General features: G+C 42.5%; 1 protein-coding gene across 2 annotated transcripts in view; it reads left to right on the forward strand.

Annotated features, from left to right (window-relative positions):
- Nucleotides 1-16,422, forward strand: part of KHDRBS3 (KH RNA binding domain containing, signal transduction associated 3) — a 121,255-nt gene that overhangs the window by 76,643 nt on the left and 28,190 nt on the right. For both annotated transcript variants that reach the window (XR_013840888.1, XM_079984462.1), the window contains exons 6-7: nt 10,771-10,963; nt 13,918-14,000. Coding sequence is in view for 1 of the 2 variants with exons in the window: in XM_079984462.1 (XP_079840588.1) it covers nt 10,771-10,963; nt 13,918-14,000 (276 nt within the window). In the remaining variant the exon portion in view is untranslated. The remainder of the gene's footprint in view (nt 1-10,770; nt 10,964-13,917; nt 14,001-16,422) is intronic.

Below are 16,422 nucleotides of genomic sequence, written 5' to 3' on the forward strand. Positions count from 1 at the left end.
TCCAGTTAGATAAGGTTGGGAACGTCTCCAGTGTGCTGCCAGTCAATGCAGACAGTAATGAGCCTCATGGACCAATGGTTTGACTCAATACATTCATCTGAGCACAATAGCACTTCCTTGCTTGTGATCCCTAGAAAATGGCAGTGAAAGGTATGCTGAATCTCTGACGACATAAGTGTGTCCATTATGGTGCATGATTTTTGTTTGATTTTGTGGTGTGTGTGTGTACATACACAGCATGCTCACCTTGAAATGTGTATTGCCTGTTTGCAAAGGCTTAACAGCTGTTTACGAGGTGAGAGGTATAAGGAGTGTTTTGGAGCACAATTAATACCATTGCCAAAATGGTAGAGAAGACTACATTTTAGGGCCAGGAACAGAGCGAAGGGAGCGCGTATCTTCCATTTGTTAAATTTGAGGAAAACGTGGACTTAAAACATGCCCATCAAAACATACTTCCCTCCCCAACAAACACACACCTTCCCTTAGATAAAATAAATGTTCTCTTAATACTTCAGCTGCCTTTGCAACCTCGGGGGTTGGGGGGATGTGAGGAAACTTAATTATTTTTTCTGGTGCTTTAACAAATTAGAATGTGTAAGATCTTTTAAATTTAGTGTAAGAAATGTGTGGCAGATAATCTCTCTTCACAAGTTTCCATTACTGGTTTTAATTGCACTTCAACTTTTGGTACATTTTGAAATTTGGGTTATATGTCCAGGCTTCATTGTTCATGGCTGCATCTATACAGTGGTACCTCAGGTTAAGTACTTAATTCGTTCCGGAGGTCTGTTCTTAACCTGAAACTGTTCTTAACCTGAAGCACCACTTTAGCTAATTGGGCCTCCTGCTGCCGCCGCACCACCGTAGCACGATTTCTTTTCTCATCCTGAAGCAAAGTTCTTAACCCAAGGTAATATTTCTGGGTTAGCAGAGTCTGTAACCTGAAGTGTATGTAACCTGAAACGTATGTAACCCGAGGTACCACTGCATATGCTTTCCCAGATAGCGTAGTTATATTGAGGAGAGCTTTGCCGCATTTTAGCAGTGGGGATGTGAATGGAGGTGGACACAATTCTTTAATAGGTCTAGGTTTTATTAGAACAGGAGCTGTGTTGGGGGGGGGGAGAGAAACACCATAAATTCCTAGAGGAATATGTCATATTTGAGGAACCCTTGACCAACATAGAATAGAATCATAGAATCATAGAGTTGGAAGAGACCACAAGGGCCATCGAGTCCAACCCCCTGCCAAGCAGGAAACACCATCAGAGCACTCCTGGCATATGGTTGTCAAGCCTCTGCTTAAAGACCTCCAAAGAAGGAGACTCCACCACACTCCTTGGCAGCAAATTCCACTGTCGAACAGCTCTTACTGTCAGGAAGTTCTCTTTAATGTTTAGGTGGAATCTTCTTAATGTTTAGGTGGAACATCTTGGGTGATAGATCTAAAACCGGGATTTTTCCAGCACTTGCAAGAGTTTTGAGTTTGGCAGAACCCTTCGTTGGGTATGATGAATAGATGTACTTGCTACTTGGACTTCCGTGAGGCAATATGAGCTTCTCATTTTGGAACCATTCAAATATTCTCCGGTTTTATTATTCCCCACTAATGGCCTTAGGGCATAGTTTGAGGATTTGATTGATAGAGAGTGTGGTATTGGGCCACTTGACAGCTGCTTCATAAAATCACCATGCTCCCTTGCATTCTTATAAGGCAGCGGCCCACAAATCCTAGTCCCATCAATCCATTTTAGAACTCCAGAAAACAGGAACCATCACAGAAGGGAACCTGGGCATTTATTTATTTTTAATCCCAGTGCACATCACTTTATGCTTGCTTGCACTGAATCATGTTACCATTTCGTTCACCCAGTTTGGAGAGACCATTTTGGAGTTCCTTACAATCCCTTTTCGTTCACACCAGCCTGAACAGCAGGCATATAGGAAGCTGCCCGGGGGTCAGTCCGTAGTTCCGTCTAGTTCAATATCGTTTATAGTGACTGATAGCAGCACTTGAATGTGAAGCAGATAGATTTGCATGTCTTCAGGGGTTCACAGACACCTTTGTTGTTGTTGCTGCTGCTGCTCCTTCAGGCTCTGTGACCTCATCCTGTTGTTCAGCTTTGTTCTTGAAAACACAGTCTTCAGAACAAAGGACCGCCCTGAACAGATGGGGCACAGCTTGCCTGGCAACCCTGACAGCAAACTTGGACACAGACAAAAGTTCCAAGAGCACCTAGGAAAAACAATACAAGAGCCTTGGGGGACGTCAAATGAGTCACAAACTCAAGAGTGCGTTGAGAGCTTTCTCATTGACCAAAGCCACTTTTGCAAGGTGCCAACATTCACTTAAAGTTTGTGAGGCCAGAAGCACCCTGCATGCGTACTTGCAGCCTTTGCCGGCCTGGTGACCCTGATCTGGTACCTTGGACCACATCAGCTCCAGCCACCTGTGTTGGCTGGGACTTGAATTACCTGCACTCCAAAAAACCTGGAGGCATGATTAGGCCTCTAGTGCAAGTTGAACACCTCAGCTGCGTCACTGCATGATAAATGTCACTCAGAAGCATTACAAACACCTTTTTAACGGTGCATTGATGTCAAAATATGTTGGTCAAGTGGTTTGTCTGTGGTTGGATGTCCCTTGAGCCTAAACGAGGGAGAGCGGCAGAAGAGTAATAATAATAATAATAATAATAATTTATTATTGATACCCCGCCATTCCCTGTTCAAAAACCGGGCTCAAGGCGGCTAACAACAAATTTAAAACACTTTAAAACACTTAATTATAAAAGCAGCATAAAATACTGTATAAAAACATGAATAACAATAAAATTCAAAAATCAATTAGATAATCCCCAGGGCTAGCTGGCTGAATTGGTCCTACTTGGACCAGCGAGGAGGCCAGGGGAGAATTAGCTGTGGGGTCTCAGAGCGGGTGATCTTCATAAAAGGGGAGGAGGAAGGAAGAGAAGGGAAATAAAAGATCAGGGTGAATTCAAATTAAAGGCCAGGCGGAATAGCTCTTGTTTTACAGGCCCAACGGAAGAAGGTTAAATCCTGAAGGGCCCTAGTCTCATGGGACAGAGCATTCCACCAGGTCGGAGTAGGGTTAGGTGAGGGTCTTGTTGGTTTCTGCTTCCTTCACTGTGCAGCGAAAGTGCTTGTCACGAGACAGGTGTTTACATTCCACAGTCAATTGCTGTTGGGTTTTCCCACAGGAAAGGGAGACTGGATGTGACGTACACTGGTTTCCTGTTTTTCACTGTTCACACAGTGTTCTCTCCGTACTTTAGAGGAGAGAGGATGCTTTCTCTGCTCCGGCAGAGGCAAGATGTTTTTCTGTAATCTACCAGCTTTGAAGTGTAAATAAAGTAATATAGAGTATGTGGCACGTACTCCTCATCATTCCACTGTGCTTGGGACACTGCAAATTCAACATCTTTGGTTATCGGGCCCAGAAAGACGCAGTCATCTGAATGCCGGCAAAAGGATCGGAATGCAGAGGGACGGATCGGACGGTATCTGCTCTGCGCATCAAGATGATTGATGAGGTATGTGCTCATGTTCCGGGCAGCCTGCCAGCTTCTAATTAATGGCTTTATGGCTGGACTCTGAACTTTTATGGCCATTTTGCTGGGCACAGGCAAAGGCTCAAAAGAACAAGCTCCTATGCTGGGGGAAACCGAAAGTACCTTTTAAAAGTGCTTTTGGAATAAAGCAGCTGCAGCAGTGACGCAGCATGATTTAAAGCAGCAGAGATGACGCAGAAGGCTAATGCCAGAGTCATGATGGCCCTTCAGGATGCTTGTGGGATTCCTAAGCTCAATAAGAAAAACTATGCGGACTGGGTTCTCTATGCAGAGGCTATTCTGCGGAAAGAGGGTCTGTTTGAAGTTATAACAGACACCCCCCCAGCTCCAGTTACAGATGCATGGGAAGCTAAAGATTCCAAAGCAAGGGGAACTCTTACATTGATAGTATCTTTAAAAGAATAACCCGTGAGTAATTGGAACTTGGATTAAAAAAGGGGGAAATTTCTATTTAAATTCGGAGCGAGCGGGGGAGGTGCAAAAAGGAAGTCAGCCTCCCCCCTGTTGTAGAGGAGCTAAAGCAAAGGATTTGACAACTAAGATCGAGTGTAACCTTTTTTTGATAAAGTTATTAACTTCGCGATGGAAAATTATAAGACTGGGCTGGAGGAGAAAAGTGGAATGTGAATTAAAATGCAACCCCCCCCCCCCCCCGGAAACCCTGGGAGCGATCTGAAAGAGCGCCGGGAGAGGAGAAATAGAGGTTTTGACAGCTGTCAAAGGAGCTGTCAAAGCGGAAGAACAAAAAGAGAACTTTGTTACGAGGACTTTGCTGGTCACATTTGTTACAAATTGGATATAAATTGTTTAAAACAAGGAATAATAAGTTACTTTGACTGTTGGGTGTGATCGGGAAGGAAACTGAGTTACTATAATCCCTCTAGAGGAGCTGTGGGACACTACAAGTATTGTTGGCATCGAATTTGAATAGGACTTTTTATCTCCTGGGAAACTGCAGAAATGGAACACTATTTTGTCTACAGAGGTCTACACACTAAAGGAGACAATAGATTTATCTATTGAAGAATGGAAGGGACTTGACGTAATGTTTTGTTCCTGAATAACAAAGCCTCTGCAGAGGAATTAGAAGCTTTTTGGAATTAGAACATTTGTGCAGGAGAGCAGGGGGGGGGGAAGAGGAGGAGAGAGAACAACAAGAACAATAAGAATAACAAGAACTGGACAAAGTTGGAAGATAGACTCCTTCCAAGATTGGACATGTGAAACCAAAGATGACCAAAAGATGGCAAAGACTAATAAAAAGACTGCAAAGCGGACTGGTGAAGGACTGTGGTTTAGATGTGGGAGCTCCAGGATGACAGTAGACATTGATGGACATTGGGAACGCAACCGGGAAAGGGGGGAGGGAAATTTGGAATCCAAAGGGTGTTAAATTACATTTTATTCTTTTTTTTATCTTTCTGTTTATCTTAATCTGTATTGCATATTAAAGACGGGAACTCGTGGAAGGGAACAGGTCGATTTTAGGGGATGGGAAAATATTTTTTTTTTAAATTGGGCCAATGATAATAATTTTAAAATTTGGGGTAAGAATTTGTTGGATCTATTTGAAAGAATTGGAATACAAGAGGGGGAGGGGGGGAGTCCTGGAAAGATGCCAATGAAAATAAGGTTTTAAATTTGGATGTTTTTCTTTTTCTGTTATATTTGAAAATCTTTAATAAATATTATTAAAAATAAAATAAAATACATTGATAGTATCCCCAGAAGAGCTCTGTCTATTGCGTGATAAGACCTCAGCCAGAGAAATTTGGGACGCGTTGAGGCAGGCTCACTTGAGGACAGAAGCTGGATCCACTATCATGAGACCTACTCACCCACAGTGAGGTATGAGAGCATTAGGCTTATGCTCAAGCTAGCTGCAGAGGAGAATCTACACATTAGTCACCATGATGTGAATACAGCTTTTCTGTACGGATCTCTAGATGAATCACTTTATATGCTTCCACCTAATGGCGTACAGGTAAAACAGGGATATGTTTGTGCTCTGAAGAAGTCCCTTTATGGTCTCAAACAAAGTGCACGGTGTTGGCACACAAAACTCACTGAAGTATTGTTTTCTCTAGGTTTTAAGCAAGGGAAAGCTGATCCATGTGTATTTGTCAAAGAGGAGGGGCAAAAGAAACTGTATTGCTTGTTTTATGTTGATGATCTTTTATTCTTTTGGGATGATGTCACAATGTACAATAACACCCTAGCTCAACTGAAAGAGCACTTTGACATGAAAGATCTTGGTGAGGTAAACAACTACCTATCTCTGGAAATAGAGAGAGATCAAGATGGTAACATTCTAGTACACCAGTCACGGAAAATTGCTGATGTGTTAAGCAAACTAAACCTGATGGATGCTAACCCTGTAGACACACCGATGATAACAGGTTATCAGGTAGATGACACTGAAGAAGCATTTTCTGACACTACACTGTACAGGAGTGTGCTAGGCAAGCTAAACTTCATTGCCAGATGTTCAAGACCAGACATTGCTGTTAGCTGTAATTTGCTAAGCAGACAAGTCAACAATCCTACTGTTAAGGATTGGAAAGCTCTGAAACGCATAGCGCGGTATTTGAAAGGCACTATGCATTACAGACTGAGATTTAACAATCAGAAGTCTGGTGGTCTTGAGATATTTGCAGATGCAAGTTTTGGAAGTGACACTACAGACAGGAAAAGCACGTCTGGAGTTTGCTACATGTACAATCAGGGTCTATTTGATTGGTCATGCAAGAAGCAAACAACAGTTAGCTTAAGTACTTGTGAAGCTAAACTGAATGCACTGTCTTATTCACTTAAGGATTGTGAATGGTTGTTACAATTGTTCAAAGACATGAAAATTCCTGTCAAATGTCCAATCCAGGTTTACCAGGACAACAAAGCATGTTTGGCTTTGCTGAATTCTGAAGGTTGTAAGCAAAGCATGAAGCACTTTCAATTGAAGTTGCAACATGCTAGGGAACGTATTCAGAAGGGACTCGTAACGGTGTCCTATATGCCAGGTAATGAAATTCCTGCTGAAGTATTGTCCAAGATTGTATCAAGGGATCAACACTGTACCTATGTGCAGAAGTTGGGTTTGTACTGATATTGTACGAACACGCTGCCCAGTGATGTTCACAGAAAGGGGGAGGATGTTGGTTTCTGCTTCCTTCACTGTGCAGCGAAAGTGCTTGTCACGAGACAGGTGTTTACATTCCACAGTCAATTGCTGTTGGGTTTTCCCACGGGAAAGGGAGACTGGATGTGACGTACACTGGTTTCCTGTTTTTCACTGTTCACACAGTGTTGTCTCCGTACTTTAGAGGAGAGAGGATGCTTTCTCTGCTCCGGCAGAGGCAAGATGTTTTTCTGTAATCTACCAGCTTTGAAGTGTAAATAAAGTAATATAGAGTATGTTGCACGTACACCTCATCATTCCGCTGTGCTTGGGACACTGCAAATTCAACAGGTCTATAGCAATGAAGAAGACCCTTTACCCTTGCAGGAAAATAATGGTGGTAGAGAACAACAGCCCACTTTCTTCCTCAAAGTGGAGCGGGGCCCCATGGGTATGGCCAACTGCTCTCAGCCAGTCAGTTCTGGGCGTTTGGGTAGGCGAACATAAACAAGTAACCTGCCGCTTGCCTCCATTTTGCTGGGCACAAAGCTCCGTGATCACATCCAAAACTATGAAAAGAATGAGTGAGCTTTCTCCTCCCCACTTCAGTCCTGAACCTGATGGTGAGGAAGTGGAGCTCTCTACCCTTCCAAAAGATCCTCAGAGCAGCAACTGGGCCCCTCTCATTTCACCATTTCAAAGATGTTGGGGAGGTTGTCTGATTTTTCCTCTGTGTCCACACAATCCACACATACATACAAACACACACACATACACATGAATTGTCAAGAGTACCTACTTGTTTGTCTCTGTTTTGATAGTTATGCAAGCAGCGATCAGTAGTAATAAGTAGAACATAAAATGATTGGTAGGATGCTATTGTTGTTTTTTGTAATCCTGATGCATTCACAGGAATGAAAGGATAATATCACAGATGTTAACGTCACAGGATTTTAGTATGTGCAGCTGGAGGCCATTGCTGTTGCTTAAAGGAAAGCTTGAATGTTCAAGTCAGTGGAACACCAGCCTGCACAGGATGTATAGCTCATGCTAAATCTATATAGATATTCCCCCACCCTCAAAGTTGTACGTCTGTGAAAACTTACAATGTGGAGGAGGGGGTTATGCCACAGATGCTCTACACGTATCACAAAATCCTGACCATGTCACTTCAGTCATCTGAGCCTTCGCCAGGTACACTTCATCTTTCTTTTTGTCACTGTGAGATCTAGGAACTTGTTTTGGTTTGTTTGGGAAGAGAGAGGCGAATTTGCAGAATATATAATACAGTGATGACAAGACTCCATACTGGTCCTGTGAATCTTTCTGGAATGGATCTAAAACAAAGGAGATCTTGAACAGCTGTATCATAACTTGCATAAGCATGCATCAGAAAGCTTGAACAAAATATAAGATTTCAGGTACCTGGAAGTTGGATTTGAACATCAAAGGAAACAATATAAAAATAGAACAGATAATGCTGATGTGCATATTAATTAGGACAAATTGTTTAGGTTCAGTTCAGTTTTTTTGGGGGGGGTTCCCCTGTGCTGCATTTTTTTACAACCAAAAGCATAAAGGGCAGATTTCCTTTCTGGTTAAAGGTTAAGGAGGGAGAAAATAGGAGGGGAATGAAAGAGGCATCAGCAATTGATCCAATCAGCTGAAGTGGTTGAAACAAATTGGATTGGTTCCCCAAGTTGTCTTTACCTATTAGAGTTAGAGCCATCTAAGAAGCTGAGCAAAGGAGTAGAGTGTGCTATAGACCAGCAAACCAGGGCATTTTCACACACAAGGCTCAAATCCTCATGCATGCTATTTTTAACATTGATTGTTGCCCATGGAGAAGCAGCCTTTGTGATACAGTAGTCCTCAGGGTGGCGCTGTGGGTTAAACCACAGAGCCTGGGACTTGCCGATCAGAAGGTCAGTGGTTCGAATCCCTGTGAAGGGATGAGCTCCCGTTGCTTGGTCCCTGCTCCTGCCAACCTAGCAGTTCGAAAGCTTGTCAAAGTGCAAGTAGATAAATAGGTACCGCTCTGGCAGGAAGGTAAACGGCGTTTCCATACGCTGCTCTGGTTCGCCAGAAGCGGCTTAGTCATGCTGGCCACATGACCCAGAAGCTGTACGCCAGCTCCCTTGGCCAATAAAGCGAGATGAGCTCCGCAATCCCAGAGTCGGTCACGACTGGACCTAATGGTCAGGGGTCCCTTTACCTTTTACCTTTAAAGTTGTCCTCTGGCCAATGTCATGGTCTAAATTGATGCAAGGATAGGGAACTGGATTTCCCTCAGCCCATCCGTAGGCCAATCCATCTACCTGAAGTTCACCTGATGTCATAATGATGTTCAGGGGGTTTGAACCTGTCAAAGTTAAAAGAAGGTAACCTCAACTGCTGCTGATCAACTGTTCCAACGTTCTCCTACAGAAACACGCTCGATAAGGTGGAAATGCTTAAATCTCAAACTAGAATTAAAATTAACTCTTGGTCATCTGTGCCATTGCGCTCAAGAGAGGGAACCATATGGTTGCAAGTGGCACACACATAAAACATTATTTGAAATCTGCGAAACATCTTGTATTCATATTGATATACGTTGCATGCTTGAGGGCTGATGAAGCTGGAGGCTTTCAACTCCCCAAAAGGGTTTTGATGATGATTGCTTATTGAGATTAGGGGGACATTTCACGAGCCCATCACTAGCGTATTTGCATACTAATTCCAAGCAGCATGTCATTATAAAGTGGCCGATTTATCTGCTGGACACTTGCGTCTGTTTTACAAATGAGGTTAGCAGTCAAAACGGGAGAAATGGTCATACAGGTGAGTATCTCTTGCTGACTTACATAATTGCTGTTGATTATTTATTAAATTTGTATACCGACATTCATCCGAAGATTGCAGGGAAATTCACAACATAAAAACACAAAATACATCATTAAACCCCCCCCCCCAAACCAACCAATAACTCTCCCTCCCACAAAACACACTTAATATTATGCTGGTTTGAATTAGAACACATAACAGATACTTGGAAGTGATTGAATATACTCTGTAATGGGAGGAGGGAGAATAAGCACTCCGAAGACAAGGAAAGAACATGAAGGTTGGCTCCCTGCCATTAAATCTATCCGTGTCTTGCTTGTTGAGCAGTTGCACAGGTCACCACTTGTGTGGCTTCCCTGTTGGAGGAATGTGTGTTTTGTATCTGAATATATGTACTACCCTTTGTTTGCATTTTGAATTCCTAAGTGGGAAGAACCTTTGTGCAGAAAATAAAATATAATTGCCCTGTGGGCATGCACATGACACCTAAGTGTGTTTTTGTGGGTGGGTGGGTGGGTGTGCACATTGCAAAAACCAAAAACAATGACTTTGTGACTTCTGTTCCATGCATGCCATGGAAAGGGGGAACTCTGCTGCTACAGTAAACCCATAACTTACGTGCATGCAGCTAGTGTGCATTCAGCTTGCATCCAGATTTGCACACATGGCAAAAAATTAAAAAGGAGGCAGCGTTCTTGGGAAGATGACTTTGGCAGTCCCACCCACCAATGAGTCTTGACTACACAATTCTGGTTTTGGGCGCAGTCCCTGGAATGTAACCTCCATATAACTTGTGGACTTACTTTGTACTTCATTACTGGCTAGTAGGATTTCACAGGGGGAGGAAGCTCCAGAATGTGCCCATCCTAACTACAGGATGTACCCAAGTCTCTGGAAACAGCGTAAGGAGAACTTCATGATGATGAGCAATTCTCAAACAGAGGCATCGGCTACCTAAAAGCAGACCTACTTACCCTAGTGGCACCTTCACTTGGTTGCAACATGGGCACAGGCTTGCCCACATAGCACCGTTCATTTACTTCTCCTTTCAAATAAGTGTTGAATTTACTCTCATTTCCTGCTTCAAATTTCATCTCCAGAAAAGTTCTTTAAGCTGGCTCCCAGTTTAGAGGGCTTTGTCTGGTTCTGATAGTCACGTAATGTTTTTGTTTTTTTATGATAGGGAAGAATTGGAACGTGCCATTTTAATATAAGTTACTCTCTTGTTCTTAGAACTCGCGGAGGTGTGCCACCCCCACCTGCAGGCATCCCAAGAGGGGCACCCGCACCCAGAGGAATACCTCCTGGTAGAGGTCCCATCACTCGTGGCCGGGGTCTTTTAACTCCCAGAGCAAGAGGGGTTCCACCATCTGCAGGCTACCGACCCCTTCCTCCTCCTCCAGCACAAGATACCTATGGAGAATACGTAAGTAGAACCCACCTTAAACTGCAGGAAGCTGTCCTGTACTGAAACAGACCAATGGTCCATCTATCTGGTCTCCGGTTTGTTTCCTGGCCCAATTCAAGGTGCTCACATTGAGGTTTAAAGCCCTACATGGCTTGGGCCCCAAATATCCAAAAGACAACCTCTTTCCCTCCAGACCCCCTTGGATGTTACAATCAACGGAAGGGGTCCTCTTAGTAGTTCCACTTCCCTAAGAAGTTTGTTAGGGGCAACATTTCCATGGGATTATATCGTAGTGATTATATCATACCTACTCTGCCCATGGCTGTTCTCCCCAGGGAAGTGATTTTCAGGATATATCCCCATACCATAAATCTAACCTGCCTTAACATACTGTGTCAAGGTAATTGATGAATATATTTGGATGTTTATTAACGATGCTCAAACCAACTGTTTCTCATTAGATCCATTTTTTACAAAGTGCTCCCATGGCACACTCTGCCTCACTGTTAGCAACATCTGTTGGAAAACAAACCTGTTAGGACTGAACGTTAAGACTGAGCATATACCTCACTGTGTTATTAGCCAAATTAAGACTTTCTTAGACGCATAAAGGAAATAACCTGACACAAGAGAGCCTTTGCAAAACAATGACACACACAGATCCTGTTACCACCCTCCTTGCCGGGCCCCAGCACAGCTGTTTATTATAATTATTATTTGGTTTTTGGTTTGGTTTGTCGTCCCGTCCCGTCCCCCCCCCCCCCCGCCCCAGTGTATGGCATCCTTTTTGAATGGGAAACAAGCATAGGCATTGCATTTTGGGCAAATTAAAATGGTGGGCAGTTCCAGGAATGGCTCCCATTAGAAAATGGCGCAGCCACCTGCAGTTTACAGAAGTAAACTGACTCATAAGAGAGCATGATTAATTATTATAATAAACATGATTATTTTACAGTAGTTAATGAGGACCCAACGTGGCAAAGCTATGTATAAAAAAGGACACAATAGAAAATAATGCAGCAATGGTGTTATGGTCTCAAATAGCTCTGCTCAGGCCAGTTCAGCTCTCCAGTAGTTGGTGGGAACCTGGTCGGGTGACTCATAGAAACCTGAGCATTTATGCAACAGGAACATGGGTCGTTCTAGGTGTGGTTAATAAGAGAAAGAAGCCGACCACCTCATATTCTGATTGGAGGGCTGGTTTCTTCTGTTTATAGCTCTCCATCAGCTGAGAAACATGGGGGGGGGGAGTTTGCTATTTATATTTTTCACATACCAAGTGGCAAACATTTTCTGAGTGCTGCACAGAGGCCAAACATACACAGTCAAATAGACATGATGCAAAAGGAACAGGGTAAGGAAGTAGAAAGCAAGCATAGGAATAGTGTTCTTTCTAGCAGGGAAGAGGAAAGCCAGTTCCCTGCTCCTCTGACCAACAGATGGGATCACGCTGGACTTCCTCTGGTCATGGTATTGTTCTTGCAACACTGTGGAAGTAGCCCTTCAAGTGGCCTTAGGTCCCCTAGCCTGGTGGCAGAAGCCCAAGTATGCTTCCCTTCACTTCTGCAAGCCCAGGCAGCCATTAGGGGTTGCAAATGTGCAGTTTCCAAGGCTGTTGTCACACATCGTGCAGCATTAAACCTGGGTTTCCTGTATACAGTGGCGTAATGCATTTCTGAGCACCTGCTTATCACCATCACACTTTACATTAAGTGTATGTTTAAAAATGGAATGTGTGAGGTGGCTGTCCCACAGGAGGCTTTCTAAGGAACCTGAAAACCTGTTTTCCCCATAGCTCCACTAACTCAGCTAAAAACAGAGAGATTTCCTATTGAGAGCAGCAGCAGGATAGGAGGGAACCAGTGTGGCACTCCATAAACACAGAATTCCAGCTTCATTGCTATTAGGTGACCTTTTGTAACATAGCCAAACATTTTCACTTCAATTTTTATAAGGCATCACAGCAACAGAATTATACAACTCTCCCTTCTTCCAACACACACACCTAACCAGACATAATTCTCTAGGACTGCAGGTTGTTTTGCATTTCAGAAACCCAATGGCGGGTCTAATTTCTCCTCGGATTCATATCTCTGGGATACATTTTTTTAAAAAAAAGAAATCAAAGTATATCAATTTATATGCAGAACTGGCCAAATAGGAATAAACGTGCTGCACTTGAAACCTCAAACACAGAAAACATTAACAGGAAGATGTCAAATCTAATTAAGGGCAAACTTTAAAGCATCCTTGAGCTCTACTTGATTGCTATTTAAAGGGAGTCTGTGAGTTGCAAGATAACGTGAGAGATCAGTTTCTTACATTCTGTTTTGGTGCTGTGTTCAAGAATACCATTAAGTTAAATCACCCTCTTATAGAGACGGTTACTTACTGTTTCTCTCATAATCCCCAACCCCAAAGTTTAGTGTAACCACCTCAGTTTGGCCCTTTCCTCTAAAGGATTAAGCAGAACACTTCACTACTCTTGACTGAGATCAGCTACAGTGACTTCAATGTCTCCATTAAAAGGTGTTTTCAGGGAGAGCAGTAAGTACGTGCCTTCAGATTACTCACCAGATTAAACAGGACGGTTGCCCATGGTGAGAAAGTTTGTGGTCCACTATCTGTTCAAGAGCCTTCCATTGTTGAGCCAAAGAACTATTTGGCTTGCCCAGACAAGTTCTTGTTGTCTTTTTCTTGGAATGGAAATTCATGTCACCAACTTATCTCTTTACCATGTTGCATGAGGGATTGCTGTTGAAGAAACAGAAGTCCAGAGACTCCTTTGGTACACAGAACCAGTTGTGGACCTACTTGTGCTCAGGGCCTGTTTAACCAAGGTCCAGAACACCTTCAGTAAATTTATATTCCTGGAGATGTCATTTTGACTGGGGAAAAATAGGTGGTGTTCTGAGTTCTGTAGTAGTTCCTTGAATTGTAATGCCGCCTTTGTATTGAAATTGTTTCCCCAGGACTATGACGATGGATATGGCACTTCATACGATGAACAGAGCTACGATTCCTATGATAACAGCTATAGTACTTCAGCACAAAGGTAAGGAAGATGGCTTAATTCATTTAGAATGGTTGCATGAGTCACCATATATTACTGGGGTAAGTGGTTTTGATTTGTGATCAGTCTTGAAATACCCATCTTTGATAACAGACAGAAGATTCATCCCTGGTGTAGGAGTGGAACAACTGTTTAAGCCACTCAAGACTGTCTATTCAGTACTATATCACAGCCTAATATTGTCTGCTGCCTCTGGCAGTGACTGTTCAGGATTTCAGGTCTTCCCCTTCGCCAGCTACAGATGGAGGAGAATTTAATCCGGTCCCCATTTTAAAGCAAACAGATCCAATTTGCAGTCCCCACACTTAAACACTGATTGGAATGCAGTTGTTAGCTGGACTACACAGTTCTCATAATTTTATGGCGCAGTTCAAGCCCCAAAAAATGTTTACATTTTAATTGGGGGGATGCATATGAAAGCATTGAAAAAAACCTTATTTTTTTAGAAAGATGCACACAATGTGAATATTTGTGGGTTCCCTCGTTCCATGCCAACACATGCAAAACTGAAATGAAGTGGAAATCAGCTGATCTGTCCATCCCTGTCACCTGCTATCTGGCCCTTTCAGCAGGGGATGTGAAAAACGGAATCTATTTTTTTTTTATTTTATAATATTTATTAAAAAATTTAAAACAATAAAAAACATACATAATAACATAGTATTTTCCAATATCCACATTTCATTCTCATCCTAGGACTTCCTCACACCTCTTGTTCCTGCATTCTAAGCTCATAAATTTTGCTGGCAAATTATTAAGATGATTCCATTCATATAATATAATTTCCCAAGATTAAATGTCAAATTTTGGAATTTAAAATCACTCTTTTAGAGATTTAATTATAAAAGACTATTTAACCAAAATTTGTCTTTTCTTCCAATTACACTTAAATTTGTATTCTTTATAACTAATTTATTGAAGCCATATAATTACTAATCTTACATCTTTCTTAACATTCATACAATTTACAATATTTTTGTAGATAATCCTTAAATTTCTTCCAGTCCTCCTCCACCAGTTCTTCTCCCAGGTCTCAGATTCTGCCAGTCATCTCCGCCAGTTCCATATAGTCCATCAGTTGCATCTGCCATTCTTCCAGTGTGGGCAAATCTTGGGTTTTCCAGCATTTAGCGATAAGTATCAAGCACCTCCAGGTGCAAGTAGATAAATAGGGACCGCTTACCAGCGGGAAGGTAAACGGCGTTTCCGTGTGCGGCTCTGGCTCGCCAGAGCAGCGATGTCACGCTGGCCACGTGACCCGGAAGTGTCTCCGGACAGCGCTGGCCCCTGGCCTCTTAAGTGAGATGGGCGCACAACCCCAGAGTCTGTCAAGACTGGCCCGTATGGGCAGGGGTACCTTTACCTTTACCTTTATCCTTGCTGCTGTCGTAGCATACATAAAAAAAGTTTGATCCTTCTTTTGCACACTCTGGCCGACAATGCCCAAGAGAAAGGCCTCTGGTTTCTTAGGGAAGGTATACTTAAATACCTTTTTCAACTCATTATATATCATTTCCCAGAAAACCTTCACCCTAGGGCAAGTCCACCAGAGGTGAAAGAATGTTCCTTCAGCTTCTTTACACTTCCAACATTTATTATCAGATAAATGGTATATCTTTGCAAGCTTGACTGGAGTCATGTACCACCTATATATCATTTTCATAATATTTTCTTTCAAGGCATTACATGCCGTAAATCTCAAACCTGTGGTCCATAACTTTTCCCAGTCAGCAAACATAATGTTATACCCTATGTCCTGTGCCCATTTTATCATAGCTGATTTGACCGTTTCATCCTGTGTATTCCATTTTAACAGCAGGTTATACATTCTTGAAAGTATCTTAGAGCTGGGTTCTAACAGTTCTGTTTCTAACTTTGATTTTTCCACCTGGAATCCTATCTTTTTATCCAACTTAAAAACTTCTTTAATCTGAGCATAATGTAACCAATCTCGCACTTTATCCTTTATTTTCTCCATACTCTGCAACCTCCAATTGTCTCCATCTTTTTCTATTATTTCCCAATATTTCGGCCATTTGGCCTCCATATTGAGTCTTTTCGGGGCCTTAGCCTCCATTGGTGATAACCACCTTGGGGTCTTGTTTTCCAATAAATCTTTATATTTCGACCAGACATTGAACACTGCTTTTCTGACAACATGATTCTTGAAAGCCTTATGTATTTTAACCTTGTCATACCACAAATATGCATGCCAACCAAAAGCATTGTTAAATCCTTCCAAATCTAAAACATCAGTGTTTTCAAGAAGTAGCCAGTCCTTCAACCAGCAGAAAGCTGCTGATTCATAGTACAACTTTAAGTCTGGCAGGGCAAAGCCCCCTCTTTCTTTAGCATCAGTTAATATCTTAAACTTGATTCTGGGCTTTTTGCCCTGCCAGACAAA

Source organism: Podarcis cretensis, assembly GCF_951804945.1.
Source record: "Podarcis cretensis genome assembly, chromosome: 7".
NCBI lineage: Eukaryota > Metazoa > Chordata > Lepidosauria > Squamata > Lacertidae > Podarcis > Podarcis cretensis.